Source organism: Odocoileus virginianus, chromosome 3 (assembly GCF_023699985.2).
Source record: "Odocoileus virginianus isolate 20LAN1187 ecotype Illinois chromosome 3, Ovbor_1.2, whole genome shotgun sequence".
NCBI classification, from domain to species: Eukaryota; Metazoa; Chordata; class Mammalia; order Artiodactyla; family Cervidae; genus Odocoileus; species Odocoileus virginianus.
This window is the reverse complement of record NC_069676.1, coordinates 59,846,891-59,868,879: the sequence shown is the minus strand read 5'-3', so window position 1 is coordinate 59,868,879 and position 21,989 is coordinate 59,846,891. Positions and strand designations below refer to the sequence as shown.

At 38.7% G+C, this 21,989-nt stretch overlaps 1 protein-coding gene across 1 annotated transcript; it reads left to right on the top strand.

Annotated features, from left to right (window-relative positions):
* The first annotated feature begins 366 nt into the window (after nucleotides 1-366).
* Nucleotides 367-15,532, top strand: NMUR2 (neuromedin U receptor 2). The gene is given in 5 exon segments (XM_020916291.2): nucleotides 367-1,183; nucleotides 8,104-8,188; nucleotides 10,264-10,389; nucleotides 14,064-14,096; nucleotides 14,099-15,532. Coding segments are annotated over 5 exon segments (1,221 nt in total). The 5' UTR covers nucleotides 367-466; the 3' UTR covers nucleotides 14,359-15,532.
* The last annotated feature ends 6,457 nt before the right edge of the window (nucleotides 15,533-21,989 follow it).

Sequence of the window (21,989 nt, the reverse complement as noted above, 5' to 3'; positions counted from 1 at the left end):
ACAGAGATTTGTACTTTTCTACGCACGACCTTGCAACCTCAATTTGTATCTCCACCCAGATTCCCACAACTTTGCAGAATGCACTGCTCTGAGTGCCCACACCTTGCGTAATTCAGTGCCACCGTTTGTGACAGTTCTGCTTTCCCAGCTCCTTCCAATTCAGAGAAACGTCTCCCCTCCTCTCCTGCTCCCTGCTCAGGAAACCCGCACGCCCCGCCCAGCTGTCCTCTCCCTGAACGTCTGACAAGTACATTGGCCCACAGCCCGCGAAGGGGCGGGGCTTCTGTGTCGGGGGCTCTTCAAAAGGGATCTGAGATCTGAGCAGTTTTCGAAGCACTATCCCTCTCCGGGCCTCCTTCCCCAAGCCTGTGCTTTCCTGCCTGCTTTCTTTTTTTTCCTTTCTGGCTCAGCTTGGGACAGAAGCTCATTCCAGACGGGGCTCAGGTCTTGTATTTTAATAGCAGTGATGGAAAAACATGAGAATGTGTCCTGGATCTACCAACAGGAGCTGGAAGATCCCCTCAAGAAATACCTGAACAATACGGATGACTACCTAGCTTTGCTCTGCGGGCCTCGTCGCAGCCACCTCTTCCTCCCGGTGACTGCGGTGTATGCTCTGATTTTTGTGGTGGGGGTCGTTGGCAATCTCCTGGTATGCCTGGTGATTCTCCGGCACCAGACGATGAAGACCCCCACCAATTATTACCTCTTCAGCTTGGCTGTCTCCGACCTCCTAGTCCTGCTTCTCGGGATGCCCCTGGAAGTCTATGAGATGTGGCGCAACTACCCCTTCCTGTTTGGGCCGGTGGGCTGCTACTTCAAGACGGCCCTCTTCGAGACCGTGTGCTTCGCCTCCATCCTCAGCGTCACCACCGTCAGCGTGGAGCGCTACGTGGCTGTCCTCCACCCGTTCCGCGCCAAACTCAAGAGCACCCGGCGCCGGGCCCTCCGCATCCTTGGCATCGTCTGGGGCCTCTCTGTTCTCTTTTCTCTGCCCAACACCAGCATCCATGGCATCAAGCTCCACTACTTCCCCAACGGGTCCTTCATCCCGGGCTCTGCCACCTGTACGGTCATCAAGCCCATGTGGATCTATAATTTCATTATCCAGGTCACCTCCTTCCTCTTCTACATCCTCCCCATGATGGTCATCAGTGTCCTCTACTACCTCATGGGGCTCAAGGTGAGTATCCAAGCTGGCTGCAACCCGCAGGGTGGCGTGCCTTCTCTTTCCTCTGACTCAAAGTTCGGAGAAACACTTAGAACTGGAGAAATTCAGAACTGAAAGGGACCTTAGAGAAAAACAGGGTGGACTCAGAGGGGAAACTCAGAAGTTAACAGACTGGCTTTCAGTTGGACAGACAGTAACCGCAGCTATAAATCATTTCCTTTAACTCACCTTTCATCATTCTTCCCTCTGTAACTGTAGTTCTCAAACCTAGGTATTCCTACAAATCACCTTGAAACTTTACCATAGGAACTGATGTATGAGTCCCTTCCTACAGAGAAGTCTGATTCAATAGGTCTGGGACAGAGCTTCATTTTAAATAGCACAAGGCAGCCACCCCTGGAGAGACTGTTTCATATCCTGTGGTCTCTTTCCTGCCCTCACCTGCTTTGCCTGCACTGAAATTTTCCTCTGCACCAACTCGGTCTGAATATAAAATAAACTATTCCTGTGTACTTTATACTCCAAGACAGATATATAGTTTTAAACTCAGACACTTCCTTGTGGTGGTTGCTTTGATCCTTTCGTGGAAATATCAGATTAAAATGCAAAAATATGGCCTGAGTGAGATCAATCTGGACAAGTGGAGTTTGAAGGACAAAGAGGTAAACAGAGTGCCTAAAATAGATTAGAAGACAGTGTGAATAATATATAGCTGGAATTAATAGAATATTATTATTTAGTTTGCAACATTTTATAATTAGAGTTTACCTTCATGTGCTCATGGTGATAAACTGATTTTTTTTTTCCTGGATCTAAATTATCTGAAACTGTTGTTTTGTTTTTAATGAAAGAAGAAGTGAGTCTATATGATTCCTTTCCTGGTATATTCTGCATCCAAAATCACAGAGAGGAAAGCTAAACATGACAGTTTTATACCCATTTAAGGAGGTAGTTATGCAGGAAATAGTCATGAGACCATTTAGACTCCCAGGTATGAAGCTCACATATAAGATGCCTTTAGGCAATGTCACACAATTCTCTCCTGGAATTAGTTTTTGTATTTATAAAATGAGAAGTTTACATCAGATCTTATGTATTAGCACTCCTGATCGCTCTAACAGTCTGTGGTTCCTTAAGAAAAGGAAAAGGAAATCTTTGAGTGGAAGCAATGTGAGTTATAAATGAAAGGAAAACAAAACAGGCATCACATTCACATCCTATGTTGTAAGATGGCTCTGGTACCATGTATTATGTGATAATTCATATACTCCCATCTCAATGCATCTCTGAGAAAATTGTGTGTCAAAAATGAGTGTTCCACAGGTGGTCCTTTCGAATAAATACTGTGCCTAAAGTGAATGGCAAAGTCGGAGGAGGAAGAACAGGTTTTAAGTACACAGGAGTAAATCTAATCAGGCAGAGAACTGTGCCTCCTGGTGGACTGGCCCCTGTAATTCCAGAGACATGTGTCAAACCAGACTAGCTCACAGTCACCATGTCTTTAGCAAGCCCTGTGCATCGCACTGTGTGGAAAGGACTTCTGCATGATTCCATGAGCCCCATGAGAAATATGCACCCCAAATGTACCAATACAATCTCTACTAACAGTGAACAATCACTTGTCTCCAGTCAGTTTGGAGGAACTGTCTAACTCTGAATAGGAAACACATGATTCCTCTTCCAAGCAATTACTTTAAGTGTCACTTTGCTGTGTTGTCATGAATCTACTGCTCCCTGGTTCTCAGGAACTAGGTGATAGATAACAGCTAAGAAACCACACTAGTTTGCTTTGTGTATGCAACATCCTATTCTCAGGAAGGATGAGTTGTTACCCAGAGGACACTGGAAAGGAACTATCTGCTTAGAATGTCTCTTCTATAGGAATTTAAAGATTTCTAGACTGGGGGTCAAAAGTAGACCCTAGTCTGTGGCATTGGTCTCAAGCCCTTTGCACCTTTTGCTGTATTTTTGCCGGAAACATCCCTACTGCCCACCACCACAATCCTTTTTGCCTTTCTAATTCTCACTTATCCTTTAGTCATACTTGACTCACACTTCCTCCAGGAAGTTCTCCCTGATTCCCTAACTGCCTGGTTCCCCTGTAGGTGCTCATGATTCCTAGTGATTTCCCACAATTGCATTTATCACAATTTATAATTCTATACTGTGGGTTCCTTAACTTCTTCCTCTCCAACTAGACTGCAAGCTCAGTGAATGAATGAATGAGCCAAAATTCTTTCCTTTATTGTTGGACTTCAGCTTCTCTAACTTCAAAATAGGAGACGTGGAAATATTACCTCAGAGGGCCTTTTTGATCTGAAAGATTTTAAAAAGATTTGATCAACTCTGATGAGTACTGATTCTCATGGCAAGTCTAAAGAGATGACTGAGTCTGGACAAATGCCTTCAGAAGGCAGAAAACCAAGACTGATGAAATCCCAGGAGCAAGAAAGAAGGAAGGGAGCCATATGTGTGCTCAAAATTGACCACTCAGAGCTGCTTCATCATTCTGGGACTCAAGTCTCCAATGAACTGCTGTCTATGGTTCTAACATGATGGAGATGGAAAATAGCCAATCCCAGGGCAAGTCCCTTCCCATCTCCTGCTTGCAGCATTAATGCTTGAACTGGAGAGGATGTATTATGAATAGTAGCAGAATTCAGCCAGGGCAAACAGGGTTAGACTGATTTTTTTTTTAATAAACAGATTTTGTTCAGATTGTGGAGATACTTACACAAAAGCTATAATTATATCTTGGTATTCTAAAATTATATAAATGAACTCATAAACTATATAAATGAATCACTGGTAAAATGATTTTAATCAATATAAAAAACTGATTGGGATTATCTGATTGATAGTCAATCCCATGTCTCCCTTCGCTTTTTATCATACATAGCTAAAAGGAGTGGAGTAGCAAGACTTCTGAACTTCCTACAGAGTGATGACAATTTTCCTTTCCTCTTTTTGTAAGCTCACTTTTAAAATAAATGTTTAGTGGTAGGTGGGAATAATCAATAGGTAAATATATATTTTGTTAAACATCTGAAGGGAAATGAAATTATTCAACAAGAAATAATGCATCATTTAATATTGGCTAAACAAGTTGTTTGGATTCTATTCTGCTATGTTAACCCCTTCAAATTCTGTTGAAACCATGTGTAACATGTATAAATATTCTGTTTCTTAATCTTCTTCTAGTTGAATAGTTGTGTCACTGTAACCTAAGAAAGCCAAAATGTAAGTAATGATTGATACACACATGAATTTTCTTTTCAGTGCAAACTACACTGAAAAAGAAGCCTGTTCCTAAAAGGATTGTGTGAGGCATTTGCCAGCTGTTTGATTTAAGGAAACTGTTCCCTGGAGTAGAAAAATTTCTAATGAGAACTGTTCAATGCACCCAGGGAAGTGACTAACAGATCTTAATAATCTTTCATTGTTCTTGATTATAGACTGGAATCAAATAATGGAATAACTATCTTGTAATAAGGACAAATGTTTTAAATGGTATGAAATAATCAGAGACTTTAGTAGATTTAATTGAAGGTGAGTTAGAAAGATTTGTAGCTTGATTTATTGCTCTATACTTAAACACAAGTGTTTCTCTTCTCAATGTATCTGGATCATTATTTGTGTCAATACAGGTATAGCTTGTGGGCGAGTGGTACCATGAGAAGAATTTCTAGAAGGGACTCCATAATACAGATGAGTGGACCCACAGCTATAAATAAATATTTCATGAAAATGTATTATGCCTTTTGAGTAAACTCAGAACAATAATCAGAATCACAATACATGATTTTTTTTTTTTCTTTTGGCCACACCACATGGCTTGCAGGATCTCAGTTCCCTGACCAGGGATTGAACCCTGGCCACAGCAGTGAAAGCCCAAGAATCCTAACCATGAGGCCACCAGGGAACTCCCAGAATCACAATATATAATTTACTGAGGATCATGTGCCAGCCATTGAGTTAAGAACTCTACCTGCATTATTTTGTTTTACTCTTATATTCCTGGGAAGCCCTTATTCTTATATAAATAACATCTTATCATCTTTAGTTCCTTCTCATTTATTCCTAATAACTTCACAATATTTCCCCCTATTTCTTTCCAAGTTCTAGATGACTGCAAAGGGTCAAATCTCATGGAACCTTAGTCCCCTACTTTCTGAAGGCACAGGAATATGTAGAGAACACCAATATATTCAAGATGGCCAGATTTATTAATCATCCATGCAGATAATTCAGGGCAATGCAGCGTGGAGAGCTACCTGACTTTGAGGAGCATATCTGTCTTTTAGGAAGACAGGATATTGATTTGTTGAACTTTGGAGGCAACTTTTAATGATCCTTTCTTCCAAGTCTTATTTAATTTTAAATACCTTCTCTAAAATACTTTGTAAAAACACCATCTAGCCCAGGAAGGTCACTGATTATTATAGAAGTCTAAGTCTGTTCCATTGTTACACAGACCACACTAATTTCTTCTTTAGCTGGAACTGAAATATGTCTCCTTATAACTCAATCAATTGATCCTAATCTACACAGGTTATAAAACAGGTTGAATTTTCCTCCCACTGATGGCCTCAGTTTGTCAGGACTTTCAACACTGCGAAGAGGAAACTCCAACTCAATCTGACTGAATACAAGATGGAGCACAGACCTGAAAAATCCAGAGGGAGAGCTGGCTCTTGGGGAAGATTAATCTAGTAGGACACACAGTGACAGCAAGGATCTAGCTTTATTTCTGTTTCTTTGCTCTTCTGTCTGTGGTGTTGGTTTCAACCTTGAAATCTGCATAGCAGCCCACTGGTGGCCCCAAGCACATTCCTCGTGGTGAGGAGGAAAAAAAACAAACAAGCAAACAACTCTCCCTGGCAGTTCCAATAAAAGAGGAATGAAACTTTCATTCCTAAAAGTATAAGGAAGTATCTGAAATCTCACTGGTCTCAATCATCTAACCACTCTGACTGAAGGATGACACCTAAGTTATATAGGGACTGAACGTGGTTCTGGGATTTCCCTGGTGGCTCAGTGGTAAAGAACCTGTCTACCAATGCAGGAGACATGGGTTCTATCCCTGGAGAAATGGTCATCCAATTCAGTATTCTTGCTGGGAAATCCCATGGACAGAGGAGCCTGGCAGGCTATAGTCTATGGGTAGCAAAAGAGTCGAACATGACTGAGCAACTAAACAAAAACAACAAAAGCAAATCTGTATCCAGAGATGGGATCATTCAGATCCAAATTAATGACTATGATCTGGAGGATGAATATATTCCCTAAAGGAAAATCAGGGCACTATTTTTAAGAGAAGGGAGAATAACCGCTATACTATCTTCTAGATATTTGATAGTAGTTTATTATGAGTCCTTAAAGCTTCTTTTAGCTGGCTGAACATCCCCACAAACTTGAAATACAGAAAGAGAAAAAAAATTCACAACTAGACAAATGATGTAGATCTTCGGTGCTATTGAGGTTCAGAGGAAGAAAGTGGTAATGGTCTACAGTTGCCACAAAAGTCTCCCAGGAATAGGTGGCACTTAACTGGGTGAGAGAGGCTGTATGTACAGGAAATGTTAATATTTGAAATTTTCAGATGCCACTTTACAGATCACCGTATCTGCCAGTAAGGAGAAGTTATTTTAACATCTAAACTCAGAAACATATGAGCCTTTATGGATAGTTATTTGTAAAACAGAGTTTGCCAAATTGTGCTTCTCAAGATGGTACCAGGTATTCCACTGAAAAGGGTTGGAAAGGGTATTGTTTAGTCTAAGAAGCACTGTTCCCTGAGAGGATAAGAGATGTGGGATGTGGAAGGTGGAGGTGGAAGAAAGATGATACACTCTCTCCCGTGAGGATGAGTCATACCTATTAACATTTTGAGGCTCAAAGAAAACCCACAATAAAGACTATAAAGATCATAAAGCAGAAATAATACCTGTTTCTGTTTTCTACTGCCTATCCATCTCATAGCAGAGGGGTTTCATTCTAATAGATGTCTAATAAGTATATAATAAATGAATGAATGAATGGAAAAGTCTAACTTTTTAACTTTAGGAATTTTTTTTCATGGAATGTCTATCAATAAACTACAAAACAACGGTTTTACAGAATAGTATAGATTAAATGAATGTGAAAGTATTAGTCACTCAGTCATGCCTGACTCTTATAGATCCCATGGACTGTAGTCCACCAGGCTTCTCTGTCCATAGAATTCTCCAGGTAAGAATACTGGAGTGGGTTGCCATTCTCTTCTCCAGAGGATCTTCCCGACCCAGGGATTAAACCCAGGTCTCCTGCATTGCAGGCAGATGCTTTACCCTCTGAGCCACCAGGGAAGCCCATAGGATAAATGGTTGCCTGTAACTTGGCCACAACCATCTATACAGTTGAGTTAGGTGACCTGAGTCCAGTTCCACCTACAACTTATTCTTAAACATTTAGCTAATTCTTAACATTTCTCTGGGGCTTCCCTGGTAGCTCAGCTGGTAAAGAATCCACCTGCAAAGCAGGAGACCCCAATTCAATTTCTCGGTCAGGAAGATCCTCTAGAGAAGGAAGGGATAGGCTGCCCACTCCAGTATTCTTGGGCTGCCCTGGTGGTTTAGACAGTAAAGAATCCACTTGCAATGCAGGAGACCTGGGTTCCATCCCTGGATGGGAAGATCCCCTGGAGAAGGAATAGGCTATCCACTCCAGTATTTTGGCCTGGAGAATTCCGTGGACAGAGGAGCCTGGCAGGTTACAGTCCATGGAGTTGTAAAGAACTGCACATGACTGAGTGACTTTCACTTTCACTTTATATTTCTTTTAGTTTTTTTTTTTTTAATTTACAAAATGAGTGTTAGACTCCTATTTCTTAAATCTTAACGGGAGGAAAAACCATTTCCCTTTCTTTATATCTCTTTGCATTTCCCTTGCAGCTGAAGAAAGACCAACACCTTGAGGCAGATAAAGTGACTGCAAATATTCAAAGACCATCCAGAAAATCAGTCACTAAAATGCTGTGTGAGTCCTCTGTTTTGTAACTGTTTGTTTGTTGAAGGAAAACAGTTATATTTGGTATGACTAAGTGTTGCTGGTATCAGATCAAAATTCTCTTCAAGAAAAATATCATGTCCTGTTCTTCCATGGCTTACTCAAGCATCTGGGGCCTGCCTATTTTGTTCTGTTTTAAAGACCTCAGAACAACACACTAAACTGCATCCATTATAATACACCCTGTTCAGTTTTTGGTAAATCATACCCACTTTCAGAGCCTTCGAGTATCTCTTTTCCCTTTTAAAATGAGCAGGTGGTTCTTAACCTATTTTGTATTATGAGTTTCTTTAAAAGTATTATGGAAACAGTGAGTTTTCCACTCAGAAGATATTACATGAAAACTTTTATTTCCAGAATAAGAACAACTGGTTAAGAATATTCTAAGCAGTCATTCCTCCTATGACATTGCATGATTTTATATAAACAGTACTCTCTCTCTCATATAGATAAGATTTTAAAACAAAATCCAGGCATTGATCCACAATCTCCCAAAAGAATGTTAGAAAAATAAAAGATCCCGCACTAGTCTAACAAGATACTGATCAACTAAAGAAAGGAGGTTTGTGATATACTTTCCAACTCAAAATATGAGGTTTAGAAGAAAAAAATCTTCCAGGATAATATGCATATGAAACATTCACTGCAACTATGTGATATATATGAACAACAACAACAAAACCTGTGAGGTCACTAAAATATGTCTTTTCAGCTCTACTAATCATCTTCTTGGAAATTGTTTACCATCTGTTAGCACCTGACCTTCTCTACCAAGCAATCTAGTCCCTTCAGTATTTCTCTCCCTTCCTTTTTGAACATAATCTTTCACTAGGAGACTTGAAGTGTACTCACATTAAAGTTACAATGATAAAATACAGTTAACCCTTTGCCTTTTGCAAGTAGAGGGTTTAATTTTAACAGGAATTAAAATTTTTAACTAGAGGAAATTGTAGACAGTAGTAAGCAGATTAGGGACATTTTCTTCAAGGGTAAATTCAGACGAATCTTTCAAACAGTCCTGAAACCACATAAAGCAGGCAGACAACTTACTCTGAATATGTTTAGTACCAATGGGAAACATATGTACTGTTTACTATGAAACACATCAAATATGCTCATGAGTTCAGAGAACTGTAAAGTGAACTCCAAAGTACCCATCATCCAGCTTTAAAAGTTATCAGTGCATAGCTAATCTTGCTTCCTCTACATCTCTCTCTCTCCTTTAGCCCCTACAAGATTATTTTGAAGTAGATCTCAAAAGAAAAGGAAGGAAAAGTATTTTACAACTCCAGGAGAGAAGAAAAATCATACATATTTATATTATGGAGATTAAATGCCCTATAGAGAAACTCTGGTAGCACCAATCTCTGTCTGGGGAGCTGAAAATAAGAAACTAGAAGGTGCAACTTCCTGTGAATCTGTAATGATTTAAAAACAAAAAGTAAAAACAAACATAAAGCAACTGGAAGGAATTCTGTGCCCTAGCAATTTATATAGACACATCCCCATTCCAGTCCAGAGATGCTTATAGTATGTTCATGGTTGTTCAATCTTTCTCTTTTCCCTGACTTCTTGCAGAATTTTAAATGATTAAAATCATAAAAGCTTCTATTTTTTCTAGAATAACAATATAAATTCATACTGCACTTCATAGTTTATTAATCTATAACTTCAAAGAACATGGCGCAATCATTTTACTTATATATCCAGTTTATGTGGTTACAACAGTCTACTGGCAATAATTTATGTTCCATAGTAGAATGTTTTCAGAACTTTGAATGCATTCAATACTATTTTAATACCGTAAAGGAAACTTACATTATACAAGAAATCTTGTACAACCATTTGGGAAACTGATTCTCAATCCTATAAAATTCATTCTTATGTTTACATATTCTGTGTAGAAGTTCTGTAGGATCTAGTGACCTTTAGGAAGTATAACTTAACAAAGATGCAGGGCAAATGCTAGCAGGAACTCAGAGGGAGTTGTATACCTCTTCTTGCTCTGACTGCCTTCTACTCTCCCCTTCATCCTCCTTTTCCAGTTGTCTTGGTGTTAGTGTTTGCTATCTGCTGGGCCCCATTCCACATCGATCGGCTCTTCTTCAGCTTTGTGGAGGAGTGGACTGAACCTCTGGCTGCTGTGTTTAATCTCATCCATGTGGTGTCAGGTAAAAGTATAGATCCTTTGCGTGCATCACAAGTGTTCAGGTAGTTGCAGCTTTTTCATCTTGCTTAGAGCAAGTAGGTTCTATCTGTATATACCAATGTATCATGGAGATTTGCCATGCATATATACATATAATGAAGACATTTGATTTTTATTGTATTTAAACATTAAATAATACTTAAATATTATTAAGTATTAAATATTGATTAAATAGGTTACTGACTCAAAAGAAATATACCATACTACTACTTTAGACACTATTTTATGAAAACCCTCAACTCTAAACATGATGATCACAGGAGGAAAATGGTCTGAGGAATGATTCCTTTGGTTTTTCTGCCAATGGCCATGGGATTTAATTGTTTCTATTTTATTAAACATCCATGTGTCCCTGAAACCTGGTATTGTCTTCAGCAAGTGTTACATCCTCCTTCTAGCCAGCCAAAGGGCGTTCATGGGGCATCAATTTCTGCTTTTAGGCCACTTTAAGGCTGCTTATTAAGGACATCATAGACTATGGTGGAGAGTGGTGGAAAGGTTGCTGAATCAGAGGGCCTGGATTTGGATCTCAGTACCATTAATATTCTTAGCAATATGCAAAACATGGATTCCTTCTTTCCCAAGTTTCCTCAACTATAATACGGCAATAATGCCTATTCTATACACACCATAGACTGATGCATGCTAAGTCACTTCAGTCATGTCCAACTCTTTGCGACCCCATGGACTGTAGCCTTTCAGGCTCCTCTGTCCATGGAATTTTCCAGGTAAGAAAACTGGAGCGGATTGCCATTTCCTACTCCAGGGGATCTTCCCAATCTAGGGATCAAACTGTATCTCTTACATTTCCTGCATTGGCAGGTGGGTTCTTAACCACTAGCACCACCTGGAAAGCCCACAGGCTGATGGTAAGAAGCAAATAAAATAATAGCTATTAAAGAACTTTTAAAACTATAGTATATCTGTCTATGACTATCACAAATTTGTAAAGTAAACATTATCATCAACATTTTATTGTTAAAGAAACAGTTCTACAAAAAAGAAATGACTTGTCCAAAGATAATGCGCAAATAGTAAAATTAAGATTCAGGCTTGAGTCACCTAACTTCAAGTTCAGGGTTCCTTCCTCTCAAATGGGGTGAAGGATGGCCCCCCAAGTCTTTCTTTCTCAGTTAGTGTAACTGTTAGCCTTAAGTTCAGACCACTTTTATCCCTCTACCTCCTCTAGTCACTGGCTGGTTCTATAAGCTCTTTATCAAAGACAAAGACATCATTATGGAGGAAAGATAAGAGCAATTTGTAAAAATTAAAGTCCAGATGTGCAGAGAGCAATAACATTCATACATATACTGAATACCATATATATTATCTGTTTTCTATCACCACTTTTTTTTATTCAGCAGGGCTTGTGTACAGCCTATACCTGAACATTAGGACCTTCCTCCATGTTAAACTATTTATTATTCTGGACAATATCTCAAAAATGTTTATAGCTCTGATCTTTGTGGTTTGTCTGAGAAATAGAAGTGTTTAAATAATAAACACACTACTAAAGATATAATAGATAACTAATAAAGACCTACTGTGTAGCACAGGGATTCTATGGAATACTCTGTATAGGTGTATATGGGAATAGAATTTTTTAAAAAAGGATATATGTATATGCATAATTGATTTGCTTTGCTCTACACCTGAAACCAACACAAGATTGTAAATCAACTATACTTCAATAAAATGTGTTTTAAATAAGATAAATTATTCTTTAAAAAAAATTGGAAAACACACAAGATCACATGAGGCTTCACTAGTTGATTACACTTCTCCAGAGGCATCAAGACAACCACTTTAAGATTCCCAAGTTGTGGCATTTACAACACAATAACATTTTCCTATTAAAATATAATTTTTCCCCCCCGACCCTACCAACCAGATGATATCTAAACCTCTTAAAATGCTATGCCCAAAACGCCCCCAACTTGCCTTCCGACCCTCAGATTATAGTCTTTTCAATTCATAAGCCATATACTTCCAAGTCGGTGAATTAGGGGTTTCTGCCATCCTGCATTATTCTTGCACAATAACTGCTCCCGCCTCAGCACAGTGGTGCACGCTGCGCCTTCTCTCCCACTCCTCTCTTGAGACCCCTTCCTCCCTGCCCCAATGTCTCCTACCCATTGCATGGTCTGGTTAGAGTCCAGTCACCCCGAGTATTATGGAGGTGATCTGTCATGATCACTAGAATTCTTGTGCTTACGTGAATTTCCATAACATGACTCTTAGTATCACAAATTTTGCTCTTTTCTTAACAGATATTGTTAGGTATCATCCTCTTGTTAATTACTGAAATCAGGCATAAATCTTGGAGAACAAAGTCTAAATCCACTACCTTCCAGTGTGCCTCAAAGTCACATAATAAAAGTTCAATCAGTATTTCTTTATTGAACAAATTAACAGTGTACAGAAATGCACCCCCCTCCCCCACAGGTCCACAGACATTCCTCCCTGGGTTTCCTAGATGGCTCAGTGGTAAACAATTCCCTGCAATGCAGGAAACTTGGGTTAGATCTCTGGGTCAGGAAGATCCTATAGAGGAGGGCATGGCAACCCACTCCAGTATTTTTGCCTGGGAAATCCCATGGACAGGGGAAACTGGCGGGCTGTAGTCCATACAGTCTCAAAAGAGTCAGACAGGACTTTGCGACTAGACAACAACATTTCTCTGTGCCCAATTCTGTCCACAGGCAAATGGCCCTCTATGTGTCCTGGACTATATAAATGAGAATGACAATGAATATATTGAGGATAGCATCTATCACTTGTTTTATATTCTTATTCTCAACCCTTTTGTGGACAGTACCTCAATTTTATCCTCACAATAAACCAGGGAGGTGGGTTAAAATAGTATTATCATCCCCATTTTACAAAGAACAAGAAATTGAAGTGCCAGTTCTGTCCAGGGTCACAGAATAAGCAAGGGCCAAGATCAAAAACTTAAGTCCTCTGATTCTTCAGGCTCCCATGGGCCTTGGGGAAATAAAATAGGATATGGTGATAAATGAAAAGTGTGTATCAACCAAGAAAATGGCAATGTGTAAGGCATTTGGTGGAGAAAACAAATGGGAAAAAATACAAGAATTCATTAAGGTTGGAAATAAGGTGGGAAGGGCCATCAAGGGGAAGGAATTGGCAGGAAAAGGACACTGGGGAATGCTTCTTTGAAGAGCTATTTGGCATCATAAGGAGTCTTAACAGAGATTACGCCTTGACTGATTTACTATTCCTCCATTACTTTCAGTTTCAAATGATAGATTGAAGCATAAGATAAAAACATCTCTTTCCTCTGATACTTAAGCATCTCTCGTTAATGCTATGGGAACATGTTCTTTAATTAAACAAGTGGGGATCAAAGGAAGTTGCTGAACATCTCAGAGAGATCCCATGCCAGCTTAAATTTTTCCAAGACTCTTTAATCTTCCTAGGTTTGGTTCCTAAAGTACACAGGTGGTAGATCTGTTCAGAGCATTTTGTATTCTCAATTAGAGTCTTGTATATATTATCACTTCCAAAACAGGCAATCAAAGGGACCTGAGACCTTTATTAAATATTTATGCTTCTCCATGTGGTGCCTCCGCCTCAGTTTTTCCTCAGCCTGTCTCTTAACCCTCTGCATTCCAGGTGTCTTCTTCTACCTGAGCTCAGCGGTCAACCCATTATCTACAACCTGCTCTCTCGCCGCTTCCAAGCAGCATTCCGGACTGTGATCCCTCCTTCCTGCCAACAGCAGCACTCCCATAACCACTCATCAGGGCCATCTGTGCAGCGGAACATCTTCCTGACAGAATGTCACCTTGTGGAGCTGACTGAGGATGCAGGTCCCCAGTTCCCTTGTCAGCTGTCCGTCTTCAGCTCTCACCTTCCCACAGCCCTCTGTACTGGACAGGCGCTGAGAAAGGAACTCTCAAAGAGTTGACATCCCTGGGTGGTTCTGTACTCTGGAGGTGTGGGGGGATATCCCATAATTTATGCCTTCTTATATGATATTAAAGAGGTAAAATGACTCTTGGAACTTAGATATTCAATTCTAGCTTTTCCCCCAACAAATGTGAAAATTGCTACTTAAATCTTGATTTAAAACCCAGAACCTCTTGATTTTTAGTTAGCTTTCCACTGTCTTAATTGCTTCATGTCCTTCACTAGTCCATGAAAAGAGCATGACTAACAAGTCATAGCACCTATACTTTGATTCATTCTCACAATTGGGAATGATTTGTCTTGCTATTCACACTCTGAGTCAGGCTGTCATTCTTACAACCAGTGGTCCCTATGAGCCACAGAGGGAGACATGGAAATGCTATTAATGTAATTTGAGGGGCCCATGCCAGTTCTTCCACAGCAATCTGTCTACCCTGCTTCATACTGTTCAATTACAATGTGATTCCTTGGAGTCCTGAAGCCTTTGACTTAAAGAGTCCTGGTAACATAAGAATGCTCTTCAGAATTATTATTCCCACCATTCTATTAATGATCCACAAGTCATTATCAGTCATTCCTCACCAGGGATGAAATCAGATACAAGTTCCACTTGGAGAAGAAAGGGAAGAAAGAGAATATGGTGGAAGGTCCAAAGAGTCAACCTATACTACTTGTTTTCATCATTTGGTCTAGACCTGGATTTTTATTAACTTGTGTCATAAAGAGATGTATGTCTACTGTCTCATAAAAAGGACAAGTCAAGTGATAACTACTGGTCTCAAACTTATGACTTTTCCTACTCAGTCCTTCATTGCCTCTATAGCCCTCATCACTCCTATAGTGGCTGCCATTGCATCATCACAACTACTATGCATTTCTACTCAAGTTCATTTATTTGCTCTTATGAAGTCACACCCCAGTTTCCCTAGCTGCATATGTTTGCTTACAGAATGCTCTCTATACCTCCAATCTTCGTCAGATGTGATCCTATCCATTCTTCAATATCTAGCTCATTGTGGTACCTCTTCCATGAAGCCTTGCTTGATTTATTCAAATAGGAGTATAATCTGACTTTTCTATCAGTTTATGTATCTTAAGCTTTTCCTTCAGCCTGCTTTGTATTTCCATGATTTATATTCTTCCTTTGCTAGAATGTAAATTTGTCAAAGAAATGAAGTATCCTGTGTTCCTTTTTGCTGTTACTGGAGTCCTGACGATATTACAATCACAATAAAAATGTAGTAAATAAGTTGACCTCACATTCCAATGTAGTGAGCCAAAAAATGGCTCCACAGGAAACCATGAGAAAGAGCTGAAAGACCAAGATTCTGTTTCTGACAGGGACATCTGACCTTCATTGGCCATTTAATCAGCTGTGATTATAATGGCATGCCTGCTGTCAGGAGACTCTTCTCTGCCCCAGGCCTTACTGATGCTGAAACATGCAAGCTCCAGCTTTCAGTCTGAATTTTCCCCAAATTGAATGGACCATTCTACTAATAAATGAGGATATTGGTCTCTGACATTATTTTCTAACTGAACAGTCATCTTCAAAGTAATTCAATATATTTATTTTTTAAATCTCTTAGCTAATTATAAGCCAACTTCAATGAATCTGAATTCTTAGTGATGGTTTATGTTGGTGAGCAAAAATTCTCTGGCCATTTAGGAATTAATTTGAAAAGACTCGACCAAAGAAAAACCTCAAAAAAACAGACAATTGAGTTTCTTTCTTGACTTCTGAAGGTCTAGTACAATTACTATCTTTAACATCAACTCCAAAGGAAACAATACTAAAACTGAAGCTAGTAATCTGGTTGTTTGATTAAAACTTTAGTCTCTTTTAAAATCAGCATTTTTCTTTCTTCTCTTAAAGATGTAAAAATCAAAAAATGATTGATAATTCTTTCATTCAACAAATTTTCAGAGCCCATTAGGTAATGTGCATTGTGGCATCACCTGATCTTTAAATTATTTACCTAGTAGAAGAAATGATTATTTTTGAAAATCATCACAAAATTGTTTAAATCTAATTATGAAATGTGCCACAAAATCCAAATATAATCACTGTGGAACTATATATAAAAAAACAGTGTTTGATCAAGTCAGAGAGCAATAGGTTTAACTAAGCGTTACACTAAAAAGGAGGGGAAAGTGTTAAGGTTTTGTCTATAGAGACATACATACATATGCACATATATACATGCAGGAAGCTTATATTTCCTATAATATAAGGAATAGTTCCTTCAATGAAAGTTGAAGTCCTAGAGTTACCTTATATAATAGTTGACACAAAATTAGTAGAATAAAGGGAGAAACTAAAACTTAAATTGTTCAGTGTTACTCAGTAGTGCACCTCATCATCTCTCGAGTTCCTTGTGATCCCTGAATTTTAGGATAATGATAGAAGAGGCCAGATAGTAAACACAGTTAACAAAGTATTGGCAATTCAACTCTACTGGAATGACATAGTGATTTCTGAGCTCTCTAGTGATTTACAAACTTAGTGAACAGAAGCAAAGATATTCAGAATGTTGCTTGCCAAATTAGTTTGGCCCAAAGAGATAGCAGCGATTATTAATCTGAGACCCACGGAAAAGTTTCAGGAGGTACAAGAATCCCCTGAAATCACAGTCATAATTCTTAGAGTGTACTTTTTTACTTGTAGAGAAAATGTATAGCTTTGATTTGCTCTTCAAAGTAGTCTATGACTTAAATGATTATAATCTCTGTTCTAAAGGGTCCTTAACAGACTTACATAAAGATTCTCTCTTAATGGATGAGTTGCAGTTGAGTGAAGGTACTGCAGGATAATTAACAAGTATCATTATTCCAACATAATTGTCCAGTATGTAAGAATTAGCAGTTTATTTGTGTGCTGGGTTGAACCTGCTTACAGAAGTTTATTGTTACCTATTTAGAATTCTGAGAGGAAGCTGTCAAAGGATGGGTAGCTTGACATCAGCCACAGTGGAAATATTTATGCCATAGAAACTGGCCAACACTGCCCATCAAAGACCTGGCTTATAAGCACACCATTATCAATATGCTGGCAACCCTCCATCTTGCTACAATTTATGTGGTTTGTTTGTAGAATAGATCCCCAATAGCACCGCTATAATTACAGACTAATTAAAGTTGCAGTTAACTCATTGAAAAAAAAAAAAAAGCCAATGGACCAGATTTTGACCAAAGAGGTAGAGATAAAAATAAGCTAAAGCATACTAATTATGACATGAAAGGCTCATCAGCATTTTATAATTAACCTAGAGTGGAAGAATTACCCTTGGATGCTATCCATTAAAATTAGTGCAGAAAAAAGCAACAGATCAAATTTTCTTCCCTATACATCTGTTTTTTAAATACCCCATAGGATTCATTGCATAAAGATGCAAAATTAAAAAAAAAAAAAGATGCAAAATTTCTACATTCTCTCTCCTTGGCTTGAGACCTCATTTTTAAATATGTGGAAAGTGCAAGCCAAGCAAAAGGTTCAGTTCATCTAAACAATCTATTTCCTCTCTTTTTATTCTTTTAAATCATTAAACCATATTTAGACTCTACATTAGATATGCATATGTTATACTTTGGAAATATTTTCCAGGTTATGTCAATGTTTGAAAGTTTTAACTAACATAGCCTAGAAATTGTTGCATATAGCCAAATTACACAAGAGAAATAAACACAGTGTGAAAAAATATACATATGAATTTAGGAGGCTAAAATGGTTAGACTGAGCTGGTTAAAATAAAATTAAAAGCCCATTCTAAAAGAAAAGCACTTTATTAATTTCAAATACATGAAAGTACTTGTATATTAAGAACCCCATGTTAATGCATAGATAAGAACATATTGTTAGAAAAAAAAGAAATTTTGAAACGATCTTAATAGGGCTTGGGTAAATATTGCTTATTTGAATATTATAGTAACACATAGTATACCATAATTTCATACTTCCCTTTATAAACACTGAAATGTTTAATACTGGCCCTGACTTGATTATCAATTATTTAACAATAGAAACTGAAGTAAGTTTTACTTCATAACATTCATCTGTACTCTTAGCTCAGTAAGAGGGAGGTATTGTATTCCCCCTTAAGAGTTGACAAAATCTGACTTAGTCTCACTTTACACTCAGGGAAATAGACAAGCAAGCACCAGGTGTGAGTGAGACATACAGTGGTGAGTATTTACGCCTCACTCAGACACCCACAGGTTGTAGCTGGGCTGGCTCCACTCCAACTGAGGCAGGGCACTGATGAAGACCAGCGGCCACCTGGACTACCTGCTTCTCGTGGCCAGCAAGTCACATGGTCAACCCCAAAGTTGGGGTCTGAGGCCCTGGCCCCACCAAGGGTGGGAGATATAGCACTGCCACAGGGACTGAAATGATGGATCAAGGACACACATCCAGGAAGCAGTACAGTGAGTTTGAACCCAGAACTGTCTGACTCCAGTATCTGTGGTCCCCCACATCACTACACTGATTGCAAGTGAGACTCTTACCTCATCAAAAAACCTCTCGGTTTAATGTCATCCCCAAGTATTACCTCTCCACTGACTTTCCATTAGATCATTAATACAGACAAGACAGCAGACCCAGAATTCAAGTGCATGGACACAAGAGTCTGAGGCCTGCGTTCATGTTTTGGCTGTGAGATGATTAGTCGTGTGACCTTGGGCATGTTACCTGATCTCCCTGTGGCTCAGTTTCCCTGTCTATAAAATGGACATAATGACAGTATCTATATCTGAGTCATGACATGAGGATTAAATAAGTTATATACGATTTGTAACATTCTTAGGACATTGACACCTAGGAAGTGCTATAATAAGTGTGGGAAAACGACACATGGGAATCAGAACATTTGTTTCATGAAGATATATTTTTTAAAACCATTTTATTTTGTTTACAGTTTTTAGGAACTGTAAACTCTTTGACAGTATTCAAACGTAAGGTGATTTGAATAAGTGCTATACCAAGAACTGTGTCAGGCATTTTTGTTTTTGTTTTGTAGCCATTTTCACCACATAAACAAGCTGCCCAAGATGCTATCACCAACTGCTAAGGCTTCATGAATAATGAAGGCACAAATATGTATTAAAGACTGTTTCTCTATTACATAAAAGATTAATCAATATTTTGATATATGGCAGTCAGCAGAACTACAAGGTATCAGGCTGCTAAAGAACAGCCATGCATATTAATTGCTTCTGAAGCCCTTCAGCCTATCTTCATCTAGGGAATTAAATGTCTGATTTTTGACTTTCCAAATGAGAAGACAGGGATAAGGCTCCAATTAACGTGGTCACTCAAGTATAAACACCAAGCTCAGAGATAAGTAACAAGGAGAAAAGCCACTGGTACACTATTAACTGGTACACTATTTCCAGTACATGTAGAAAAGGATATTTAGCTGCATCCCTAAAACTCAGTATCAAGTTTATATCATATGTGGCTATTTTACTGGACACTTAATAGGAGGCAGATCCTGGACCGTGTGCTTGACATCTTCATCAGGTAAATCTTAAAACAATCCCCATTTGAAAGGTGGGATAACTAAGGCTTGACAAGGATAACTGAGCTGCGATTCATACAAACAAATAAATGAAAGGGCCAGGAGCCAAAGGCAAGAAGTAGGGCTGGAAATTTATTCATTGCTGTGCATCTATATTCTATTCAGTGCACCACCGCAGCAAATACTAAATACACGTCAAGTAGCAGACATTGAGCTTGATCTAAAGACACAGAGAATGGGGACTTCCCTGGTGGTTTGGTGGCTAAGATTCCATGCTCCCAAAACAGAAGGACCACGTTCAACCCCTGATCAGGGAACTAGATCTCTCATGTCACACTGAGAATTCATGTCACAACTAAAGATCCCACATGCCATAACTGAGAGCTGAGACAAGTCAAATAAATAATAAATATTTTAAAAATAAAAACACAGAATGAATGACAAATAAGCCCTTATCCTTAGCCTACTGAATCTATAGTTATTCAAATTTACTGATTGAAAGGAAATTTATATTCATTTTTTTCATTATGTATTCTTAACTCTGACCCTGACTGAATGGAGACAAGTAACTTATTTTAAACTCCTATATAACTTATGAAACTCATAGAGATTTAGAGAATGGAGTCTTCAAGATCATCTAACCTAAGATTTCTTCCATACATCCATAATAGTTATTGATACTTTTCCAGCTACTGTACTAAGAGCTTTATATTTACCATCTGATTTAATCATCCCCAAATCCTAAGAGATGAGCATTATTATAATCCTCATTCCATAGAAGAAAGATACATTTAAACACAGAGGTTATGGAACTCACCCAAGGTCACACAGCTAATAACTGTTGAAGATAAAGTTTAACTCACTGCTAAGTACAGATCCCTAGCTCTGAGTTACAAATATATACAACACACCTAAAGCAAAAACAGAAAGGTGCCTTGTCTGAGATAAAACCGTGAGTGCCAAGGCCAGCATCAGGACTGATTTCCTCCCTCTCTTGTTCATAACTCCTCTTATATCTCACTACGTCTGAATGAATGGCAAGAAGCAAGAGCCTGGATAGTTCAGAAGATAAAGTATATCTTTAAAAAAAGCATAATTCTTAAACCTATAATATTGGTCTTTGTACCTCAAGAAAGAAAATTTCATCAATGGGTTTATGTCTATTTGATTAGCTATAAAATTAGTTTCTATTCCCTACACACAGACCAATTCTTGATAGAAGGTTGCAGCTTTAAAACATGCCTAGGTAATTGTTACATGGTTCACATTAAGAGCTTAAAAAATCTAAATCATACTTTGACTCAAATTGAAAAAATGTCTAAGAATCTAGGTTTAATCTGTCTACTGAAAATTTTATTTACTGGAGCTGTCATTGCACTGTGGTGTGAAATGAAATAAAAATTGCACCAGGCACATTAAAAATAGTAAGGAAGACTTTTTCAAGACTATTGTAATAAAGAATAGAGGCTATTACAATGGAGAGAAGAGATCAGCTCATATATAACAGGACCACATGGGGATTTATGGACATAGGCCTAGGTGAGGAAGTGGATATAAAATTACCAAGAGAAACATGGTTAGGCATCAAGGGTGGGGGAAGGGAAGAGCAACTTGATTAATAAAGGGTATAAATAGGAAAAGAGCTTGATTGGCTATCAGTGATAACAAGGATAATCTATAAACTGACTTAGCAGGTTTCTTTGCTACAGCTAGACTCAGACAAAGATGGGGATACATGTACACCTATGGCTGATTCGGACTTCCCTGGTGGCTCAGAGGGTAAAGCGTCTGTCTACAATGCGGAAAACCTGGATTTGATCCCTGGGTCAGGAAGATTCCCTGGAGAAGGAAATGGCAACCCACTCCAGTGCTCTTGCCTAGAAAATCCCATGCACAGAGGAGCTTGGTGTCCATGGGGTTGCAAAGAGCCAGGCATGACTGAGCGACTTCACTTCACTTCATGGCTGATTCATGCTGAGGTTTGACAGAAAACAACGAAATTCTGTAAAGCAATTATCCTTCAATAAAAAAGTTTAAAAAAAAAATGGGGACCAAAGAGAGGCCTCGGCAGAAAGAGGGCTCCAAGGAGGCTGACGAAAGTCTGACCGAA